Genomic DNA, 25049 nt, shown 5'->3' on the forward strand with positions numbered 1-25049 from the left:
TTGGTCTGAATCGAAATGGCTTTAAATCCCGGGATCTCTGGTAAAAAATAAATAGATATACCCACATTTATTTACATATACAAAAGTAGGAGATTAGTAATATAGGTGTCTCCATTTCATTGGCTAATGTCTTTTACGTCATCTTATGACCCCATCGTCTTGCGGTTCTGCTTATTGAATGCGCCGGAGTATTTTGTCTTGAATTTTTTTATTGCTTATTGAATGCGCCGGAATACCTTTGTTTTTTTATACGTTATTTTTGAATTTACCATTATTTACCCTTAATTTTTTCTTTATTTTTTTTATTTGTCTTACTATTATTCTCTCATATTTATCAATTTATATATAGGGGTATATTTAGAAAAAAACTGTATTTACTACATATTAATTGCTTTTAACTAATTTTAACTGTTTTCTTAAACCGTGTAATTTAGTGAAAGAATCTTATAAAAGGGACGGAGTATTATAATCAAGAAGATAGTTAACTTTTTTTATATTTAAAAATAAAAGTTTAATCATTAAATTTGTTCTAAAGCGATAGAGTTCGCTCATATATTTAATAAGAAAGAAGGTAGAAAATCACATTTAATTATCATGACAACGTCTTCTATTTTAAATCATAATTTCTTTTGACAAATGTCTTATATTATGGAGCAAACGGAGTACTATCGCAACATAGTAGCTAAGAATATCTACATATGAACCTATTTAATATGTCAGCTAACATAGCGTCTGTTTAAATTTTAAAATAAATCAATACTACCTCTAATCTTTAATATAAAAACTCGTTTGGTTTTATTTTGGTCATAATATAATACCTCAATTTACGTTATCTCTCATATTTATTATTCATTTTTTTAAGATAGTCTTTATAATAATAGTAGTTTTAGCTAAACACTTGATTATAAAGATATTTTTAGAAAAAACAATATCTATTTATTACAAATAACAAATTTAACTAATTTTTTAATCTACTTAATTTAGTTATTAGCTTTGGAGGTGGTAATCATATCATATATAAGCAAGGAGAAATCGGTCGTTTGTTTGGAGCACCATGACACACAAGTTATTGAACTCACAAAATAACACAGTCCAATGCAATGTTCCCAATTTATTTATTTATTTATTTTTGGATTTTTAGTTTAACTTAAGCTAAGCCTAATTTCAACCCATCAAACCTAAACTTCATTATAATTTTTATACTGAGTTTCACAATTTAAAACTTTTCTGAACTTTAAATCATCTAGAAATAACCATTTTAACCTTTAAAATTTAACAACAAACCTTTATAAGCTTTTCAATCTATGTGAATAACCGCTCATTATCATATACCCCCTTAAACTTTATTTTGTGCGCGAGAGATGATTATCATATACCCCTCATTTGACGCTTGAGTTTATAAATAATTAACGAGAAATGAGTTGGTAAGCTATCCAATAACCAATTTTAATATGTAATATAATTGAGAATTGAGTTTTAAACTTCACATGATTAATCGTAACTCATAATCAATTTGCGAATTATCTTATGTTGAACAATTTATGGATAAGAGAATATGTCACTTCATCTTTTATGCAAAAGTTTTTGGAACTTCATTTATAGCCTTCCTTGATTTTGTTGATTAAGAGAGGAAGTAGAGAGGAACCGATATCATGGGTTCATCGGAAAATTTGATTTAGGTTCAAGGGTATTCTAGTGATTTTAAAATAAAAAAAAGGTTCCCGCGTGTAGAATGAGGAATAGTAAAGCCTATTGAATGCTTAGAGGAAGATGATTCTATGGATCCAGCTGGTTCGTATTGAAGATGGCTCTGATGCATATTGAAAGCCAGAAAGTAGGGAACATATAATAAATTTGGCAGGCTCCTTTCTTTATTTTGATGGACGGTTCACTGCATGTCTAAAGCATCGGATCATATTAATGTGGTTATTTAGGTTCGGTATTTTTTATAATCAATCTCACCATTCTTTATTACTCCTTCCGTTTCTTATTATAAGAGACATTTGATGCTTATAGTATGTTTTCATATATAAGAGATACTTAAAAGTTGTCTCTATTTTTTTGTATTGATTTCCCATTTTATCACTATTTATTTTGTCTCCAACTCATACCCTCTCTCCCTCCCACTTCTCTTTTTTTAATAATTTAATTGTTCTCTCTCATACTCTCTTCCTTATTAATGGCGGTATTGTTGGAAAAAAATATTATACTTTTTACACATTAATTGTCCTCAACTAATTCTAACTGTTTTTTTGATCAACGTAATTTGGTTATTTGTCTCTTATAATAAGGAACAGAGGGAGTATTTTTTTATGAATAAAATTTTATGTAAGTTGGGTTTTGAGAACTCGTTAAAGTGAAGGTATATTTCTAAATTCACAGAGCGTTTACAGAGGTATTCATAGATTGGTTGCCAATAAGGTTCTTAGAAGGCACAAGGATTGTTTTTAGGGTTAAGGTGCAATTTTAACAATAAAGTATTTCGCCAAGAGTATCTGGTACCATTTAGTTTTGAAAAGTGCAAAACTAGACACAAACATTTAAAAATGGAGCAATTTTACCATTGCTGTTAACTTGGTTAAACGTCCATCTCTTTTTTTGGCAGAAGGTCCCACTTGTTTTCACATTTCTCCTCTCTCTTCGTTATTATTCTTTCTCTTCATCTCTTTCGTTTCCACAGACTCTCCCCTGTCTTCCTCACTTTCCTTGGCATTCTATGGACTTCTTATATCATCTCCTTCATTAACCCGTGATGATTACTCATTTACTCCCTCATTTATTTTCTCTCCCATTAACACATGATAACTGCTTCTTAGTAATTCAATTATTCTTTGATTTCTTCTTCATCACTTTTCCTTCTTTCCCTGGTAATATATCCTTTTAGACCGTCCCAAATGCCTTGAGACAGTGAAGTTAACTTGCCATTAATTTGTCGTTTTGGGGTTACTCCAAAAATTAACCTAATTAATGCAATATAGTGCATAATCCGGATCGTATTCACTTTGAGGAGCCGAAAATGAAATTAAACCCTAGTAAATAAATGCAAGTAACCTAAATTATAAAAAGAATTTTTGATTTGAGAATTTCTAATTAAACACCATGAATTAAATTGAAATTAAAATACTTTTTTTTTGTTTTTATATAAAAATGATTAAAATGAATGAAGATTAAAGAAATGAAAATGAAACATACAAATAACAATGATAACAATCAATCCTCCAATTCAACAACGCAGGCAATATCACTCTAAAAGATGTGGGAGTTAAAACAATGAATTAAGAATTATAATTAAGCTTTTAATCCAACAACCGAGCCACCTCGAGTTGCCACAAAATATTTTCCTAAAATCCGAACTTACTAACTACAACCAGAATAGTAAAATGGGGTTAAGGATGCTAAAAACCAATACTTAATTAGAACTCTTAATTCCAAGACAATAGGATTAAAGCTAGCAAGAGACAATATGATTCAAATTCCAAGCCACCTTAAAAAAATCACAATATATTAACTCTAAATCAATATAAATGTCATAACTACAACATCATAATTGAAATCAAAGCTATAAACAGCTCAATGTCAAATGCTAAATAATAACCCAGTCAGAATAATCTTCAAAGATAATCAGATTAAGCAATACAATTATCCCAACAATCAGAAAAACTATCCCAAGACCTAGGAATTGTTAAACAATTATTGAGCAGGAAATTAAAGCAACTAAAACTCCCCTTTGATGATCTGAGCTCCTGCCATTATTGTTGAATTAGAGGATTATTAAGCTCTAGCCACGGATTGCCATAAGGAATGCCACAATCAGTCTTCTGTTGCGGTCTGCCATGGAGACGATGGACGATGCATGATTTCCTTCTTCTTCGTTGATGACAGCAGTGAAGAAGAAGAAGATGACGCCGTCGAGCTTCCTTTGGTCTGCTCTCACGCCTCTGGTCCCTTCTCCCTTACGCTGTCGCACGCCCCCTGCCACTAGGAAGGTTCAACAGAGAAGAATGATGAAGGCGCTGTCCAGCTCTCTCGCGTACTCTTCTGGCCGCCAAGATGAAGAAGATGATGAATAGTGTGTCACTCTTGTGCACGTCCCTCGGTCCTTCTCCAGCGTTGCCAGCTCGTTCAGCGTCTTGCTTGTGTGTGTTCCGCCTTTCGCCCTCCCTGTTCGCGTGGCTCTGCTCACTGCCGCCCGCTCGTTCTGCTTCGTGTGTGCGTCCTCGGATGAAGAAGATGAATATTAGGTTGGGGCAAAACGTTGCCTTATTATTATTATTTTTCTTTTAATTTAATTTTTTTTCTTTTTTCTTTTCTTTTCTTTTAATTTTATTTTGAATCTTCCAAGAGCCTGCAAGCAAAATTCAAGGATAAGGTAGCATTAATTGTCCTAAAAAATCAATTAGTCACAATTAAATCAAAATATAACAATTTTGCCCATATAAAATAATAATTCAAAATAAAACATATTAAATCCATTAACAATCAATTAAGGCAAAAAAGACTAATTAAGTTGACAAAACCCATAAAAAAGATATCAAAATATATAAAATAATTGAGTTTGTCAGACAGATTATTCTATTGGCATTTAAGTACCTGGGGGCTGTCTTGAGATCCTGGTAGTTGACTTCTTTCGGCGCTTTGATGATTTATTTGGGCTTGTTGACTTGTTTAACTATTTTCTAGTACACTTGAAATAACGCTTTGCCAAATAGAGCCAGACCAAAAGCACCTGGCATCACAGTCCAAGCCCTTGCTTGCAGAGTACATTGTGGTAGGACAATTTACTGTCCTTTTGTTGGATGCTTGAAATTGATTCCAATGTGTCTTTAGTCACCAACTTCCATTGAAACCATGCTGTCAAGGTCCAAACCCACATGGTTTTGGTAAAGGCCGTTGAACTCAACTTCCATGTGTGTGTCGAACTCAACCACCAAAATTCAAGGGGGTAACACTTGTTGCGTTAAGGAGCCCAAGAGAATCATCAACTTCACTAATGGTTTCATCGTCTATTGTGATCAAGAAAGCAAGTATGCCATCGATGGTCGCTGAATTTAGGTTGGTCGCTGTTTTGGGGAGCTTTGCTAGTACTGGAGTTAGGGACGACGAGGTTAGTAGAATCTCACTAGTTTGCATGTGTGAGTGGTTCGATTGCCAAAGAGTGATAAAGAAAGAAGAAATACGAGAGGCAGAGAGATAGAGGGGAGATGACATGTAAGAGATTATAATTATAGCTACTAACGAGGGGGAGAGAGTGTGTATTTCAAGAAAAATGACATTACAAAAGAAGAAGACTATGAAGAGAGGGAAGAAATGAGTTCAAACAATTGGGACCCACTTTAGAAAAAGAGACGGACGTTTGGCAAATTAACGGAATGGGTAAAATTGCTTCATTTTTAAATGATTGTATCTAATTTTGCACTCTTCAAAAATAAATGGTGCCAAATGCTCTTGACGTAAAACTTTATTGTTAAAATTGTACCTTAACCCTTGTTTTTATGTTATAAAATATTTTGTTTTAATACATCTATCTGGGGCCAAGCCATTGGGTAAATATTTAAATTATTATTTGGTATATAATTGTTGATTGAGTCTGTATAGTTTGGGATAGAATATCCCTAAGGCGTTACATAGTACTCCCTTCGTCCCATATTATCAGCAATATTGAATCTCATCACGTAAATCAAAATATTAGTTAAAATTAGTTAAAAATAATAAATGTGTAAAAATTAAAAGTTCTTTCACTAAAATACCCTTATTTATGGGGTAGAGAAAGTATAAGAGAGAGAATAAGAAAATTATTATAATAAAGAGAATTATAGAAGAGAGAGAATGTGTGATGGAAAAATGATGGTTTGGAAATTGAGATAATAAATGTATTGAGTAGTATTAACATAAATAATTAATGGGGTTAAAATAGGAAATTTGTTGTAAAAATTTAAGACAAACTTGCAAATGTTACTTATATTTAGGGCCTGTTTGGTTTGAGGGGAGGGTAGGGGAGGGAAGGGAGGGAGGGGTAGGGGAGGGGAGGGGAGGGGAGGTTTCATCCTCACCTTGTTTGGTTTGATTAAAAAGAAGGGGAGGGAAGGATATTTAATGATCACTTGTTTGGTTCAAGGAGGGGAGGGGAGGGATAGTAATAATCAATTTACCATTTTACCCTTACATATTAGTTTATGTTTTTTTATTGATATATTATATAAATTAATTTACATCTTAATTTAAATCATATAATTTAATAAAAATTCAGTCTTATCATATTAATATGTATTAAAAAATTGGTACATTAATTTTTTATTCTAATTAATATAATAATATATTTAAAATAATCAAATTAACAAATTTTATATACTCTAAGAAAAATAAAATTTTATTCTCTTTAGGCTATCTTTTTTTCCAGCTTTAAAATATATTTAATAAATAATATATTTAAAAAAATTAATTTTATAATATTATAATTTTTTAATTAAATAATTTTTAAATATATTTTTAATTATAATAATGTATATATTTTTTATTTTTTTACTTAGGATATATATTTTTTTTTAAAATAAATATTATAATAATATATTTTATAGGTAGAAGTGAAATATTAAAAAAACTATAAGGGCATAATGGTCCAAAATTTGACTCCCTTCCAAAAAACCCCCAATTTGGAGGGAGCCCAAAATGGAGGGAGGGAGGGAGGGAGGGTGGGAGGGGAGGGGACATTTTAGCTCCCCTCCTCTCCCCTTCAAAATTTTTAACCAAATGAGGGGAGGGGCTCCCTCCCCTCCCTTCCCCTCCAACCAAACAAACCCTTAAAAATAAGAAGGAGATGAAAGTTGTTGCTTATAAAATGGGACGGAGGGAGTATTTATTACTAATAACAAATTTAACAATTTATTTAATATTTATAAATTAGTAGTTCGGTTTTTATATTAAAGAACATGGGGGATTTAATTTGTGGATCAAACATTGGGTGCATTTAACTTTTCAAATCAACCTATGGATATATGACATCATTATTCATAGTAATTAGGGATACCAACCTAATAATGAGGCCCCACCTCGTCAAAGTTGCGAAATGTTTTGTTCTATGCATCTGACTTGGATTGGCGAAGACTTTTATCCGCATTCACTGAATGCCGCTACTTTTGATCCACATTCACTTAAAAAACACATTATTCAGAATTGTATATATAGAAATTAAATCATTATTTTAAAAATAATTTTATAATACTCTCTCCGTTTCATTTTATAAACAAAACTTCCATCTTTCTTGTTTCTAAATATAAACAATATTTACAAGTTGTTTTAAATTTTTTAAGCAAATTTTCTATTTTAAACCTCATTAATTATTTATTTTAACACTCAATATATTTATTATCTCATTTTTCAAATCATCATTTCTCCATCACCTTCTCTCTCTTCCATAATTCTTTTTATTAGAATAATTTTCTTATTGTTTTTTTTATACTCTCTTCTTCCCATAAATAAGAACATTTTAGTAAAAGAACTTTTAATTTTTATACATTTATTGTCTTCAACTAATTTTAACTAACATTTTGATTTATGTGATGAGCTCTAATATTGCTTATAATATGGGACGGAGGGAGTACATATTATCTTCCTCCAAACACTGTTGTTAATCATGTACATTAAAATAAAAGTTTTTTTAACATATGTAATTATCATAAAAACTATTTTTAAAAAATAAGTAAAAATAAAAAATAAAATAAATTAACATCTTATATTTAAAATTAAATTAATTTTTTAATTAACTAGGACTGAAAAGTAAGCCGAAATAAGGGGGAAGGGGAAGACACTAGCTAGCCTTCCGTTCATTTACGTCATCTTATGATCTCGTCCCTTCCGTCAGCACTTTTATCCTTAGTCTTTTTCCTTATTGAATCCGCGAGAACCGCCAGCGCAGACAACCACCCAACTTTCATGAACATATACCACTTCAACGAACCACTTATTAAATTTAAACCACTTCTAGCCAATTCATACTCCCTCGGCAATTAAGGAGTTGATTATGCTTTCTTATAAATCTAGAAATGATACTACCTCCAGTCTTATTTATAACATCTCATTTATAATCTATAAATAAAATTTTATAACTAGAACAACAGGTAGTAGTTAAATACTTAAATGTATTCTAAAATAATAAAATTTTTCTAGTTTATCCTTAAAGAATGTTATCGAAAAATAATAAAGCATTTTTTCAATACATATTTATTATCTCTTATCTTTCTCTCCTCTTTCACATACACTTAAAACTTTCTCTTGTATGAAGCTTTGCACCCATTATATTCTTCATATAATATTCTCTCAAGATTAGTAAAATTTAATTTTGTCTCTAACATTTATTCTTCTGTATTATGATCAATAATATTCAGTTAATTTGAAATAGTCATAATCAGCCAATAACTCAAAAAGTAATTTTTACTTTTTCATGCTTAAGGAAATTAAGAGCATAGATGGAATTATTATAATTTACCAATACTTCTAAGATTTCACTATGTCCCTTGACAAAATTTTTATTTGCTTCTTTCTTACATAACGTAGTCTTTTACCTCATAGAAACCAGAATGACTACATTTTATAAGAATAAAGATATAAAATTTCTAATAACACCTAAAATCTTGGGGAAAAGAAATTCACTTTTCTAACGGAATTAGCTACAGACAATATTCCGTCGATAATTTCTGCTAGAAATCCATCAAAACTTTTGTGGGTAAATTTACCAACAGAATTTACCACGGCAATTGTGACGGAAATTACTGATGGTAATATTTTCGATGGAATTCGCCGCGGTTTCCCGACGAAATAAATTCTGTCGGTGATTAAATTTTTTTTTGTAGTGGTTTGATATCAAAATGCAATACAGTAAACAACTTTTCCAATGAATGGTAAGAGAAAAACTAGGGGCTAAACAGATGCATTCTTAGAACTAGGTCCATGTCACCACTCTAATGCCTTTTGCCACATTTCAGTAAATTTAAGCACTGTTATACTTCTATAGATTAACGTTTTTAAAATTAACTAAATTTTAAGGACTAAACTATGAGTTTAAAATTTGAGAAACTCAAACTAAAATGAGGCCAAATTTCTAAGACCAAAAGTTATATTAACAATATATAATTTAGAAACAAGGAGAAATTGCTCATTTGTTTGGGGATGACATTAAAGTTCTCGAATTTAGGAATCAACTCATATCCACTGCGTTATCTTTTTTTTTTCGGTTATCAATTTACCAAAAATAAATAAAAATATTAACTATCTCATATTATGTTTTTTTTTTCATGGTCTTTACAGTGCGTGTGCGTGTGTGTAATTACAGTATGGTATCGTACAATTCGTAAATCCTGTTCAATACTACTTGGATGAGGACTGATAAAGCCTAAATTTTATATATTTTATCCCACATTAATTTAGAATTTAAATGATAATTTTGAGCTTAATTGGATTTTTATGCATTATTAGATTAATTGGTTGATTTTTGGATTTTGCATAAAAATTGAGATTTTGAATTAAAAATATAAATATTTTGGGATTTCCTATTTTTGACTTGGAATTAATTTTTTCTATTTCTTTGGAAACAAGTCTCATATTTTTAGAAAGATTATTTTTAGAAAGTTTTGCAATTTCTTGCCTAATTTTTTTGCATATCTAATATTTAATTTTGATATAGATTATATTATATTTGGATATAATCTACATTAATGGATACACTTAAATTATTGTAGGTCAAAAAAGAGTACATAGGAAATCCAATGGTGCAAGATTATTTCTTGGGATTTAAGCACAATCCAATAGCTAATATCAAGTGGGCCAATTAATTACTAATGGGCTTGAGCTTTGTATCCATAAAAATTTCCTTTTCTCCCATCAAAATAATCCCTCCAGGAACGCCTAAATATATCTCTTTTCTTTCCCATTGAGGCGAACGCACAATTCAACGCCTAATATCCCATAATCATTGATCCCACGCTCACGCCTCTTGGTCAAGAGAATTATTCACTCCTCCATGCTTGCACAGTGTCACATACCGCCTTCACATGTCACGCAACCCATCAGCTATTCAATAACTATTCCCTCTCACATTCATTTGCCTTGGAGGCAATTCAATTCCCATCTTCACTTCATCATCACCTTTCATCAATTCATGGCCATGGCATCTAACAAATTTGGAGGAAGAGACATTTTGATGGCAGCTTAAGCTTGTGAGGGAGGCAACTTTAAGGTGCACGGAGGAACGAGCCTTAGGTTAGCATTTGAAGACCATAAAGGAGTGATGTTCCATTTATCTTTTTAATTCAAGGACTTGAGATTATTTAGTTTTAAATAATTTTAAGTTCTAATTTTGTGAGACAATTTAGTTATAGATTGTCATCTTTATACTTGGATTGGATTGATATTTGGATTTTATTTGTGTTGAGACACTTGTTGGAATTTATGTTTAGAACCTTTGCATTGTTAATTGAATTTATAATTGAGTTTTCATTATGAGTTTAATTATCAATGTGGTTTGAATTGCAAAATTTGGGTTCTTTTGTCTCTTAATTGTTTAATTAGATAATTTCAAATAATTTCCAGAATTAATTTGAATTATTTTCATTGGTTTTAATAAGCTTAATTAACCAACCTTATACTATTATGAGTTCTCTAATAGTTTAAGGGTTTTTGAGATTGAGGGTTCCTTTTGTTTCAAGTAGGTAATTAAGTTTATTGATTCCACTATCTTATCACTTCCCTTTGGTCTAATTAATTGATTAAGGTTATGAAGGTTAAATCCATGCAAATCCTAAGTTGTCCTCTCTACCTTATCGAAGAGAACTTCTCAATTTTCACTTGTTAATTTTCTTTGCTCTTTAGTCAATTTTTTCATTTATCATTTTAATTTTTTCCCAAAAAATCCCCCCCCCAAAATTTGCATTGTATTCATTTAAGTTTAATTTAATTTTCATATAGGTTTTAGGACATTTGCATCTTTCATTTAGAATTAGAATTTTACATTTTAGTTTAGGTCCAGTTTATTGTATTTTTTTTATCACCTAAATTTTTACCAAAGGAAACTCATAACTTGCTTCTTGGAAGTAATGACCTAGATCGATCCTAAACTACAAATTAATTATGACCTAGTTTAATTGAGTGTTTTAACGACAGAGGCATCATCAAGGATAGAAAATTAGTCACGTGAAGAATATTTATAACAACATTATATTGATGAAAAATTAATTAGCTGAATGATAAGTGATGGAAAACCACAGAGTTTATGATGAATTCTTTCAAGATTTGTCATGGGATTTTACATTCATCTTAGGCTTCATTACGAGCTTCTGCAGCTTGTAATTTAAAGCAATGCAAGTTAATTCTCTAAACAAGTAATCAATAGTCTCATACAAAGAGATTCTTAAATCCTCATTAGTATATTATTCCCATGAGAATATTCTGAGACAGGTTTATTCCCCTTGACTCAACGATATATCTTCCATCAAATGAGAGCATCAACAGAATATTCAAGAGGTTTGGTGTTAGAATATCCACTCTTTTTCCTCTCTTTCTTTGGGATTAAATTTAAATAATCTAAATTTATATTTCAACATTTTTCGTTTAATTTTTGTATTTTATATTTTAATCGAAAACATTCTGAAAACAGCAATTTTAAGTTTAGAAAATATCTTTTTTCTTTGGTGAAAATTTCTTCAGCCTTCAATTCAAAACTCAATCCCACTTAACAAAAATGGGCCATTTTCTGTACATTAATTGCTCAACTCATGAAAATTCAAAGCTGTTGAAAGAAAGGAATACGACCTCACACTTCATTATAGTAGGTTTCTCAATGGTAGTCATTCCTTTAAATTTACCCTGATTAAAAAAAAAAATTCTCTTTTGACATTTACAAATTATCCTCATCTCTTTCTCTTCCCCCCCCCTTTCTAATGAAAATTACATAAAAAGAAAATTAATAAATGATTATTAAATACTTTACAAGTGACTTATATTTAAAACCAAAAATTTCTCCTCCAGGTAACTTATAATAACAACGTGATTCTATCGTATTTATAAGTTTTAAATTTAAAAAAAAGATGTGGTTTATTTTATAAGTTTCAATTTGGGTTTATCTCAATATTTAATTATTTTTTCAACTTTATTCTTAATTATTATTCTCTTTCATTTGCCACACACTCTCTCATTACATTTTCTCATATACTCTCTTTTTTTCCTTAGTTATTATAAATACATATTTATTAGAAAAAAGAGAGAGCATATTTTTACTTAGTTGTTATTTTTAACTAGCTTTAATTTATTTTTTGGTATTCTCAACTCAGTTACTTAAAACTTATAATAAAGAGAAAAGAAGATAGAAATGACTTGGTGGAGCATTTATGGACACAGCTGGAGATGGCTCGTACTGGAGACATACGACTCTGATCCATATCGAATGCGAGGGAGTATGTGGCCGCGCTCCTTTCTTTATATTGAATAACAGCCGATCATATCAACATTGATTATTTAGATTTGATATTTACAAAACTAATCCTCCATTCTCAATTGTAAAGCATCTTTCAATCTTTTTAATTTGTACCATATAATGTGTCGTGTAATATAATAATGGTTTCTTATTTTTACTTAATACTTTTTTAATAAATAGTCTTGTAAATTATTGTAGGGAAAAGAGTTGATGTTTTTATGCCTTTAATTAATAAAGCTAAAAGTAGAATCTTGAGCGATTTTATAATCAGTTTTATTGAGATAACCATAACTTTTAGGTTCATAATTAATTTTATAATGTATAAAGTGTTTGGCAACTTGTGAAATAACCATGATTTTGAATTCGTAATTGATTTTGACATGTATAGCTTTTGGTTTTAGGTTCATATTAATTTTAGTATATATATAAAAATGTTTCGTTTTAAGTTCATAATTTATTTTCACATATATAAAAGTGTTTAACTAGTTAATCTTAAGGAAAAAATTTAAAAAAATGAAAGTTGACTTTCAAAAAACCAAAAAGGTTACTTAATTTAACAAATGCCAAATCAGTCATCAATTGGAATTTTTAAATGTTAGTAAATTTACAATGTTATCTTTTATTACTTTTTTAAAAAAGCCTCAAATCACCTTACTAGTCAGCGGTGTCAGAGCTTTGACAGGCCATCATCATCATCGGAGTTTCAACAGCCTATTGACTACTGGTCACTGAAGCAACAACCAATGAATAGAGATTTTTTTTAATATTGTTAATAACTTTTATAATAATATTAACAACTCTATTAATGTCATTAACCATATATTTTTCAGGTTTTGAACTGTGATTTTTTCAATATTTGTAATGTAATTAATAACTCTTATAACAATATTTATAACTTTATTAACGTTATTAATCACTTCATAATTTTGGCTTTTATAATTGATTTTTTTTGGAAAAAATCCGAACAGGCCTGTTATATGCATTTCCTCTTCTTTGAAAAGTCAAATATGAAAAAGTACGCCCACATGTTGTCTGCTTGGCACTCACTGAAAAAGTAGGAAGAAAGAGGAAAAAAAAAGAACGGCATTTTAAAAATTTCACAATCATTTCATATTTACAATATAGGACTGGATCTCTTAAAGCTATTTTTCAAATTGAGAAACCTATTTAGCAAATTTTATATATTGGAAGGTCTTTATTTGTCATTTTTCCTATTAAATATACTGAAATGAAATGAAATTTTTGTAAGCAGATCCAAATCATTAATTTTTTTCCGGGAAAATGACAGTAAAATACCATATGAATTTCAAAAAGACAAATAAGGCACTTGAATAAGCAAAATGACCAATAGGGCACTGGGTATCAATTTGGAATTTAGATTTTTGGCCTAATGACCGAATTGTCCTGATTGTCTCTGAACATTGAGCTGTGATAGAGAAAGGGAGAAACTGATTTCCTTCTACAAAACTAAATCCAAGTTCCTGCAATCACCAAAAAAGGTTCTTCAAAATCACGTTGCCGCCGTCGTAGGAGTAGATTGCCGTCGCTGAATTTGGTTACCATCGCTGAAATACATTGCCTTGTCTAAAATAACTTGTACTCCTTGAGATTGTCGCCGTCGAAGAGGTCGCTGAAATATTTGGATTATTCATGAGTGAGTAGAAGTTGATGGTGGGATTTGGATTATTCATTTTTGTGGCTGTTTCATAGTGAAATAGGAATAGGATTATTGCATTTGAGGGTTCATATTCAGTATTTGGTGAATGATGAAGCAGAAATCAGAAAATAGTGGCAAGCAATTACGTAATTTAATTGCTGTCATATGCTTGCTGGTTTTTGGTAAATCCCATTACGTGAATGTTAAATTTTATTATACATGTAGTTAATTATGAAAGTTAATAGTTCAATGTTTATTGTGATGTACTTCAGGTGCATGTTCACCGAATGTTTTATTTATGCTTACAAGTTGCTCTTCCGATGAAAACAGGTTTACAAAACCCATTGAAGAAGTGGTCACTTTCACTATAAAAGTTGTAAATCCCATTATGTGTTTTGTAAAATTCAGTGTGAAATTTTATTGGTGGTAAAAAGTAAATTACTCATCCCTCGAAAATATGTTGCAAAACCTATTAAATCATTTGCCCATAATGTTACTACACGTATAACGAGATTTATAACTCGCGAAGTGAAGTTGACCCTTTTTCGAGGGGTTTGACAACCTGTTTTGAGGGGCAGGGCAACTTTTCTCTACAAAAATATAATTCCATGCTGAATTTGACAAAATACATAGTGGGATTTACAACTTTCACGGTGAGTGTTACTACATTTTCAATGGAATTTGTAACCTTTTGTGAGGGGCTGGCCAATGTTTCTGTGAAAAACAAAACAATTCCACGCTGAATTTTACAAAACACATAATGGGAATAACAACTTTCACAGTGAGATTTACTACTTCTTTAATGGGTTTTGCAACTTTTTGTGAGGGTGTGGGCAATTTTTCTGTAAAAAGCAAAACAATTCCACGCTGAATTTTACAAAACATATAGTGAGAATAACAACTTTCACAGTGAGATTTACCACTTTTTCAATGGGTTTTACAACCTTTTGTGAGGGGCTGGGCAACGTTTTTGTCAAAAACAAAACAATTCCACATTGAATTTTACAAAATACATATTGGGAATAACAACTTTCATAATGATATTTACTACTTCTTCAATGGGCTTTGCAACCTTTTGTGAGGGGCAGGGTAAATTCTCTATAAAAAACAATACAATTTCATGCTGAATTTTACAAAGTACATAGTGGTATTTACAACTTTTATAGTGAGAGTTACTACTTTGTGTAATATAATGCACCATTCACGAAACAATATTTGCCAAAAACCAGCAGTCATATAACAGCAGATACATTACATATATTCAAATGACTGCACCTGAAGTACATCAAAGTAAACATTGAACCATTAACTTTCATACTAACTACATGTGTAATGGAATGTACCATTCACGTAATGGTATTTACCAAAAACCAGTAGCCATATGACAGTAGATACATTACATATATTCAAATGACTGCACTCTACTCTTGTGACGGTTACCAATTTCACCGATAGCACTTTACTCCTGCAACGGCGGTAATGTAATTTAGGAGAACCTTTTTCTGTGACTGGAGGAGCTTGGATTTAGTTTCGCCGAGTGGGAGGATTGGTTTCTCCGAGTAGAGGGATTCGGTTTTACTAGCTGAGTAGAGGGATTGGTTTCGTCGAGTGGGGGGATTCGGTTTCATCGAGTGGGGGGATTGCTTTCGTCGGGAGGAGGCGATTTCTCCATTTCTCTATCTCCTCAGTTTCAAAAATAATAAGGGCAATTTGGTCATTAGGTCAAAAATCAAAATTCCAGATTGGTACCTGATGCCTTCTTTGTCATTTTGCTTATTCATGTGTCTTATTTGTCTTTTTAAAATTCACATGGTATTTTACTGTCATTTTCCCTTTTTTTTTCCAACCGTATCATGTATTTTCAGTTTTAATTTCTTGATTTTAGGCCGGGTTTTTCTTGTATTATGTGACATAATTTCTTTCCATGTGCTACTTTCATTTCCTTGCCCTTCTTTTTTATATTTAATTATTGATTATTGATTATATCATTTATTGATTGTTGTGATCAAATTTGGATTATTTAGAATTTGATATGAATTGTTCAAATTTAAAATTTTTAATCTGTGCTTTTTTAATAATAAATGTATTTTTTAAGAAGCTTTAGTTATAGAATTATTTTTATTTTAAGTTCACTAATAAAAATGAACACGGCCATTTTTTCTTTTTTCTTGGAAACGGGTAGAGTATGATGAGATGGATTGCCTTCCTGAGGCCGAGTTGCGTTAATTGTGGTGATCTGGCCGATTGTTCCAGCAGGGAAATAAAGAAAAATAGCTAATTCAAAATAAAAAATAAAAGCTGATTTCTTTTTTTTTTTGATAAAATTTATTAAAATCTATTACCCCCAAAAAAAGTTTTTTTTTGGGCCAAATTACCCCCAAAAAAAGTTGAAAATGTGAAATATTGATATATCTGAAAGAGTTAGTTTTTTTTTTTCAAATTTCTATAGACTTCTGTTTCCTTTATGATAGCTTTCCATAAACTTCCTAGCATCTTAATATGTCTATGAACATCGTACAAGATATTGTTAAAAATATTGTGAGAGATTGAAGATCAATACCTCAAAACCTTTGATGTCAAACCGTTGGAAATACTACGTCTATTTCTAAATATAAAAACTAGTTAAAAATTCAATTTGACCATAAATATAAGATTTAAGTCTACTTTGTCTCTCATATTTATTTATTTATCTTCCAAGTAGTCTCCATGGTGATCATATATGTTAAAGGGTTTTCATTTTAATACACATGATTAACAATGATATTTTAATAATATAATACTCATTTATTATAAATAAGTAAATAATTAACTTAATTAATTTTTTTAATATTCACAGATTAATTATCTAGCTCTTATATTAAGGTGAGAAGATAGTATTAGATAGATCTATGCATAACCATTATCGTAATCTTCTTTCTGATCTGTAATTTACTTATGCAAAAAGAAAGAAAAGGTTTTGATTTTTGTTTGGGGGGGGGGTTTCTCCGGGAGAGGAGGCAGTGAATTTTAGTCTAAGTGTTAAAACTAAAAAAAAAAAAGGACTTCAATAAGTAATCGATAAGAGTTGGGCCTAATAGAGTTAGTATCTCATACCATAATAAACCAGAGTTTGAATTTGTACTAGAAAAAAAAAATATTTAATACTTAATAGTGTTTCGAATACACCTTCGGCAAGAGAACATATGTGCTTAATTAAAAAAAACAGAAAAAAAGACTTTAACAAATCAAGTGGAGGATATATGTGCTTAATCTGGGGGAAAAAAAAAGAATACTTCAATAAATCACTGCTTATCAGTTACCTTGGGTCAAATCATTTCAGTACACATGCATAACACTACCTATCAAAGTATTACTCAGAATAGAATAGTAAATCATTTAGATCCATTTAAAAAAAAAATCAAAGAGAAATCTAAACAACTCTTGTATTGTAGATGAAAATAAAATCTTAAAAATATAGGGAAAATTAGGTTTATACAGGTTTTAAAAGCAGAAGAGATGTAAATAACTATAATTACAGTGATATAGGGAGTAGTATATGTATTTTATTCAGAAGTATTTTATATTATCTCTCTCTCTCTCTCTCTATATAAATATATATATATATATGCATATATCAATTCTTATATTAAGCAGCAAGATAGTATTAAAAAATGAGAGATTGAATGCACGGGAGCCACGTCCAACATTTTACAAGATTGCTCACCAAACAGCTGCAGCTGCTTTAATATATCCTCATTGACACTTTCAGTGACTATTTTACAATGGTTGTTGGCCTGTTTCTCAAAAAGTTCAAAAAATACTTATAAATATAGTTTATTTAAGTTGAGAAAAAACTCATCTCACATACTCATCTAGTATTTTATAAATCACAATTAAAAACCTACTTATAAGCTATTTCAAATAGTCCAATATCTTCCTTACATATTTGTACCATCTTCTCATCCTTTGTCTCAGTTTTTTTTTCCTGATCCCGTTTTCATCGTTGAATTAAAAAAACAATAGTTGACACTTAATATCTAGTAAAATTAAGATTACAATAATGAATTTAAAATATTGAAATTTGTTATAGACAATTTACAACAGCAAACTACTTAAAAATAAATAATAATAATAATAATTTTATAAAACATTGAATTCCAGCTACGCATTTTTTTCCGACCATGAGAAGAAGAAAATGATAAAAAAAAAAGAGAGAGAGGATAGGATCCCTATACGTTTCTCACTGTGGCATTCCATCCAAATGAAGATATTAAATGAGGATCGGGATATCAATCCAATCCAGCTCTTTGACCGCTTTGACGAGGTGGGGACTGGGGACCGTGATTACTAGGGTGGGGTCCCTATCCACTGTGAATAATAAAATAATGTAATTTTTTCCTGTGATATGCACGTTGATTTTAAAATCTAAATAATGGACCCAATGCTTCGTCCACAAATTAAATAGGTTGCCGTGGATAGATATATATGTACTTGACCAAAAAAAAGAAGAAGATATATATTTATATATATATATATGTGTGCACACATTTCTGAAGAAGCATTGGTCTGAATCAAAATGGCTTTAAATCATGGGATACGAAAGTGGGAGAATTGTAATATAGGTGTCTCCATTTTATTGGACAATGTCTTTCACGTGATCCCATCATCTCTGCCGTCTGCATTTCTGTCTTTAGCCTTCTGTTTATTGAATGGGCGGGAACCACCTGCGCCATGTCATAAAATTACTTACCAAAGTACTCCCATGAGGGTATAATACAAGAAGTTAATAGTTAAGTTTTCTTGTATACTAAAAAAATAAAAGTTTAATTATTAAATTTATTCTAAAATGATGGAGTTTTTCTATTTTTTCTTAAAAAATGATAAAATTGTATATAATATTTACACTTATATTATCTCGTCTCTCTCATCTTTATCTTCTCTCTCCTATATTTAATGAGAAAAAAACAATCACATTAATTATCTTGACAACATTTTATATTTTGGACTATAATTTTTTTCTAACCCACGTTTTATATTATGGATAAGAAGGAGTATATTAAATATGTGAGCAAACATATATAGGGTCTGTTTAAATTTTAAAATAAATCAATATATCATATCATATGCAATTTAGAAACAAGGAGAAATTGGTCGTTTGTTTGGAGCATGAAGTCATGGAATTTACAAAATAACACATAATCCCAATCACAATGTTCCCAATTTATTTAATTATTTTTTTTGGATTTGCAATTTAACTTAAGCTAAGCCTAATTTCAATCCATCAAACCTTAACTTTATTACTGTATAATTTTTATACTGAGTTGCACAAGTTAGAACTCCTCTGAACTTTATATCATCTATAAATAACCATTTTAACATTTAAAATTTAACAACAAACCTGTATAAGCTTTTCAATCCATGTGAATAACCCCTCATCATCATATACCCCCTTAAACTTTATTTTGTGTGCGAGTGGTCATTATCGTATACCCCTCATTATGATCGACGCTTGAGTTATAAATAATTAACGAGAAATGAGTTGTAAACTATCCAATAACCAATTTTAATATGTAATATGATTTAGAATTGAGTTTTAAATTTCACATGATTAATTGTAAATCATAATCAATTTACGACTTATCTTACGTGTTGAACAATTTATGGATAAGAGAATAAGTCACTTCGTCTTTTATGCAAAAGTTTTTGGAACTTCATTTATAGCCTTCCTTGATTTAGTTGATTAAGAAAGGAAGAAGAGAGGAACCGGTATCATGCGTTCATCGGAAAATTTGATTTATGTGCAAGGGCACTCTAGTGATTAAGAAAAAAATAGTTCCCACATGTAGAATGAGGAGTAATATAGCCTATCGAATGCTCGGACGAAGATGATTTTGTAGATCCAGCTGGTTTCGCATTGAAGATGACTCTGATGCATATTGAAAGTCAGAAAGTAAGGAACATATACTAAATGTGGCACTGCTCCTTTCTTTATTTTGAATGGACGGTTCACTGCAAGTCCATGACAGCCGATCATATTAAATGTGGTTATTTAGATTCGGTATTTTTCAAAATCAATCGCACCATTCTTATTATTATTTTTGAATAAAAGTTTATATGAGTTGATCCCATAACTCATTGAGGTTAGAGAATGCTTCCAAATTCAGAAAATGCTTATAAAGGTATTTATAAATCACTCACTAACCAACAAAGCTCTCACAAGACACTAGGATTGTTTTTATTTTATAAAATATTTTTGTTTTAATACGTCTATCAGGGGTTAAGCCATCAAGTAAATATTTAAAATTAGAAAAAAAAAGACAATAAAATACCTTAAAAATTGCAAAAAGACAAATAAGCATGGATGAATTTCAAAATTTAATCTAAACCGTTTTTACCATTTTGAAATTTTCAAATCTTATAAAATTACATAAATGCCTTTTTACTTTTTTTTGCCTTTTTTTTAAAAAAATATTGCCACCTTAGCAGTTCCGGCCGCCAAAGCTTCAATGTCAATGACCTTGCCAATGGCCAACCGTTGGAGCTCTGGCAACATTTCTACTCTTTTTTAGTTATTAATTATATTTGTTTTTAGAATTTTGATGACTATTGTTATTTAGCTACTAACTACTCTGGTATTGGGGTTGACTACTTCCATTTTTAAAATTTTGGTGACTACTCATTTATGGCTATTAACTACTCTAGTGTCACTATTGACTATTTTTGTTTCAAAATTTCAAAAAATATATTAAATATTGTTAGAGATCTAGTGACTACTATTTATTTAGTTATTTACTACTTTTATGTAGTCATAGTTATATAAAACTAGTCATTGAAACTTTGAAAATAAAAGTAGTCAATAGTTAAATTAGAGTAGTCAATAGCTATATAAAAGTAGTCATTAAAAATACGGATAATGTTATCATTTCACAATATTTCAAAATTCCAAAATAATAAAAGAGGTCTGATTTGGGATTTTGAAATTCACTTACTCTAATTTGTTCTTTAGCATTTTTTAGGGTATTTTAGTGTCTTTTCTCCTAAAATTATTAGGTACATAAATTGTTGATTGAGTTTGTATAGTTTGGGATGGAACATCCCTAAGCCGTTGCATAGTATTTAATTATGGGACTCTTAAGCTTTTGAGACTAGGTTGAAAGAGATAATCCAGTGGATAAAATAAAAAATGAGACTAAGCAGTTGGAATCCCAATATAATCTCTCTAGCTAGTGTTTAAGCCATCCCTCTCTACCCTACGCAGACATGTGTAATACCTATGTCCAAATTGGTAGGAAAATCCTATTGGCAGTAGTTGTGGTATCTCCAGGCTAATGCCGCATATCACCAATACTTACGCTTCAGTTAATAAATCTTAGCTGAGAATTACAAACATATCAAAGGGCAAAATATAGTAGAGAGAGAAAGGAAGGAAAGAGAGTGGGAATTGAAGGGGAGCGAGAAAGAAGGAGAGTGGGGGTTTGGTTCAGAAAGGCAAGCAAGAAGAGGGCGATGATGGAGAGGGAAATAACAGAGTGTGCATTAAAGGAGACTGGAATTTTTTTGGGGCGAGGAAGATGAGCAAGAAGATGTGTGCCACGCTAGCATAAACTACTCTCATAAAAACCAAGCATACAATAAGGACTCAATAAAAGGAAAATATATATATATATATATATATATAAAAGGACCGGTAAAATAATAAGCACCAGTAAATTAGTTTTTCTTTGTTGTTATTGTTCAGTAAATATTTTGGCAACTTGGGTGCCACAAACATCATTTTTAACGTTTACGCATAGTGTTCAAGTCGATAATTTAATTAAGAATTAAGAATTAATATAATTTTTGGTTCCTAAAATTTAGATCTATTTTGATTTTGGTCCCTCAAATTTCAAACATGTGGTTTTAGTTTCTAGAATTTAGTTAATTTTAAAATGGTGGTCCCTAGAGCTGAAACACTATTAAAAACCGCTAAAGTATCAGGAATGATATTAAATTGATAATGTGGATTTACCAGATGACATCTAACTGGATCTTACGATGATAACATAATAATGATACGAAAGGGGATAGGTTCTCAAAATATGAACAACTCCATCAAACAAGTTGCTAGAGATAAAAAAAGAAGCTAAACAGTTGTGTTTTTGAGACATATTCTTTTTTCTTCTTCACTGTATTATTCATATAATATCCAACTAAATATTATCTGATGCATTCATATTATCACTTTAATGTTATTTACAACATTTTAACAGATTTTAACATCATTATATCTTCGAGGACTAATATTATAAGTTGGATTCTAATTCAGGGACTAGAATTATAAATTTAAAATTGAAGGAACCAAAATCAAAATAAACCCAAATTTTAGGACCAAAAGTTACATTAACTTTTTTACATAAACTTCACCTTTAATGTAACGATCTAAAATCATATTTAATATCCAAATTAAAATATGGATCTCAATCAATAGTTTAAAACTAGAGGGTACCTTCACGTATTTCTATGGTGGTCATATATTTAAATCCAATCTAAACCTACCTACCCCGTTATATTTTACGACCCGTCACTGGAAACGAAGGACTTAATGCATGATGTGATTAAATTATTTGATACTCAAACCTATTATATTTAAAAAATTTTAATTTCTCAATGAATATTGGAATTCGTTAGAGGCATACGGCTAGATAAATTTCAATGTTGTATTACACGATAACATATGCATTTCTTTTTTTTTTTTTGCCAACATAACATATGCATTTCAAACAAACTGAGTGAGACATTAGATATGTTGTCTTTTCTTAAAGTTAGGGCTCGTAGAAAGGGCCAGCTTGCAATGGCTGTGTGGGCTGAAATAGCTTGCACATTGTTAATCAGCTTATAGTTATTTTAAACCAGCCATTGATGTCACTAGCTCTAGTTTTTCCTATCAAGCTGTCATTTTTGTCGGAAGTTGTCACACTGCACTTTGGTTAGAGATATCCACTTATACTCACAGTAGTTTGTTTGATTAAAAGTCAGATCTATGATTCCAATTTGAGGTTCATATCCTTTGGCACACCAGCTTCACTACTTGACTATAATTCATAGAAGAAGCAGCCAACGTTTAATATTGATATGTTTAATTTATTTTATTTGCTTTTTGGAAAAAATCAAGTGACAATATGTATATAGCCTAACGACAAAATGCCAAATGCTAGAGAAAAACTGGAGATAACACGTGAGCATGTTGTTCCTGGGCAGGTACATATATATATATATATATATATATATATATATTTATAAGTCTACAATAGAAAGAGATTTTATTAAACTAAAAGGTCTACGGTACAAAACGAAAATCTAGATAAAAACAGACAAAATGAAAGAAACAACAACATAAACACTGACAAAACAAAATTAAATAAACTGTCCGTTATCACGAATCTCTAGTGTATCAGCATTTAAAGATGCATTTTCTAAGAAACTTCTTCAGACCCAATTTTCTGAACGTTGCCATCAACATTGACCATTTAAAAACCGCTATCATTCAATAAAATAAAAAATAATGGTGATGGTCTGTGCATCTCCATAATTTTTTAATTAATCAAATCCGAACCACAAGTAAAAGTAGCCTAACCGAACACTCAATTGTAGAAAGCAATCAATAATGTAAATATGATCTAATTATAAACTAATCACAGCTTTCATTCCCTCGTTAACAATACTCGCCACTTTCCTTTACATTCATTGCGTAGTTGTACAATAATTACACTGCCTCTCGCCACTCACTTAGCTTCTTGCTTGAAGTACCATTCAAGCTGCCGGTCAGAAAATGGCGATGATGAGAGGCGGGACAGCGCGAACGGCTGCTGGATCTCGTGGAGGAGATTTGTGTAAATGTTGTTTCGGCTCGTTAATCAGTCTGGGTTTCTTTGCCTTGTTCCTATGGTTAGGTCTGCGACCCAATGAACCCAAATGCTCTATCGCAGCCCTCATCGCTCCTGAACTGAACAAAACCTCAAATGCAACTACCAACTCCGCCATAATCTTCATGGTCGAGTTCGATAACGGAAACAAGGAATCTGGGATTCGATATGACAACGTCAACTTCACCGTCGGTGTTTTTCTTGATCGGAATATCACCAGCCCGATTGGGAGCTCCATCATTGCCGGGTTCTATCAGGGGCGCAAGAAGAACGCGAAGAAGTGGAGCTCCGTTGAAACACATTCCGGGGCACTTAACGGGACGGCGAAGGTGGACGGGAAAACATACTTCCGGGTGAATTTCACGACGTCGGTGAAGTACAAAATCATGTTCTTTTACACCGCGCGACACAGATTATGGGGAGGAGCTAATGTCGCCGTTAATGATGCCGGCTTGAAAGATGAGAAAGATGATATCAGACTTGGACACTCTCTTCAAGTGATCGAGTCCGGCGCAACCCCGCTCACTACCGGATGCTATTATATGCTTCTGGTTTTGGGTCTTGTTGCCCGTTTTGTACTTCCAGGTTTGTCTCTCTAAGCATTGGTGTTTTTTGTTTTTCTTGTTTTTTTATTTTTTTTTGGTATGAACATTTCGAGCTAATTATCATGCGTGCTAGGACATCTCACATAAGGTTGTATTTGGATTCTGAGTCAGCATCTTAAGATGCTCTTTTAAAGCGTAATTCTTCTTCTTCTTCTTTTTTTTTTTTTCAAGGTTTTAAATAAGACTTTTAAAGCGTAATTCTTGTTTGAACCTCTTCAAACTAATGGGCCAAGCTCAAACTAATGGGCCAAGTCCAGAATAGTCCAGGTTTACTTTTTTTTGTTTTTTTAAATGATTATTTTAATTGATTAATAATCTAAAATAAAGATGAACATATGGAAGGACAGGGATATTGAGAATAATTGTAACCATAACGATATGCATTCCAATCCATAATTTTTTAAACAAAAAATTGAGAATTAATCAAAGTAATCCTAAACATGAAG

At 30.9% G+C, this 25049-nt stretch overlaps 1 protein-coding gene across 1 annotated transcript; it reads left to right on the plus strand.

Annotated features, from left to right (window-relative positions):
* The first annotated feature begins 19997 nt into the window (after positions 1–19997).
* Positions 19998–24704, plus strand: LOC114760472 (protein NDR1-like). The gene is made up of 2 exons (XM_028949733.1): positions 19998–20002; positions 24062–24704. The coding sequence occupies exon 2, from the start codon at positions 24124–24126 to the stop codon at positions 24595–24597; it is 474 nt and encodes a 157-aa protein (XP_028805566.1). The 5' UTR covers positions 19998–20002; positions 24062–24123; the 3' UTR covers positions 24598–24704.
* Positions 24705–25049: the final 345 nt, after the last annotated feature.

The sequence above is a fragment of the Neltuma alba genome, unplaced genomic scaffold (genome assembly GCF_004799145.2).
Source record: "Neltuma alba isolate B1F8T4 unplaced genomic scaffold, ASM479914v2 tig00001639_pilon, whole genome shotgun sequence".
Taxonomy (NCBI): domain Eukaryota; kingdom Viridiplantae; phylum Streptophyta; class Magnoliopsida; order Fabales; family Fabaceae; genus Neltuma; species Neltuma alba.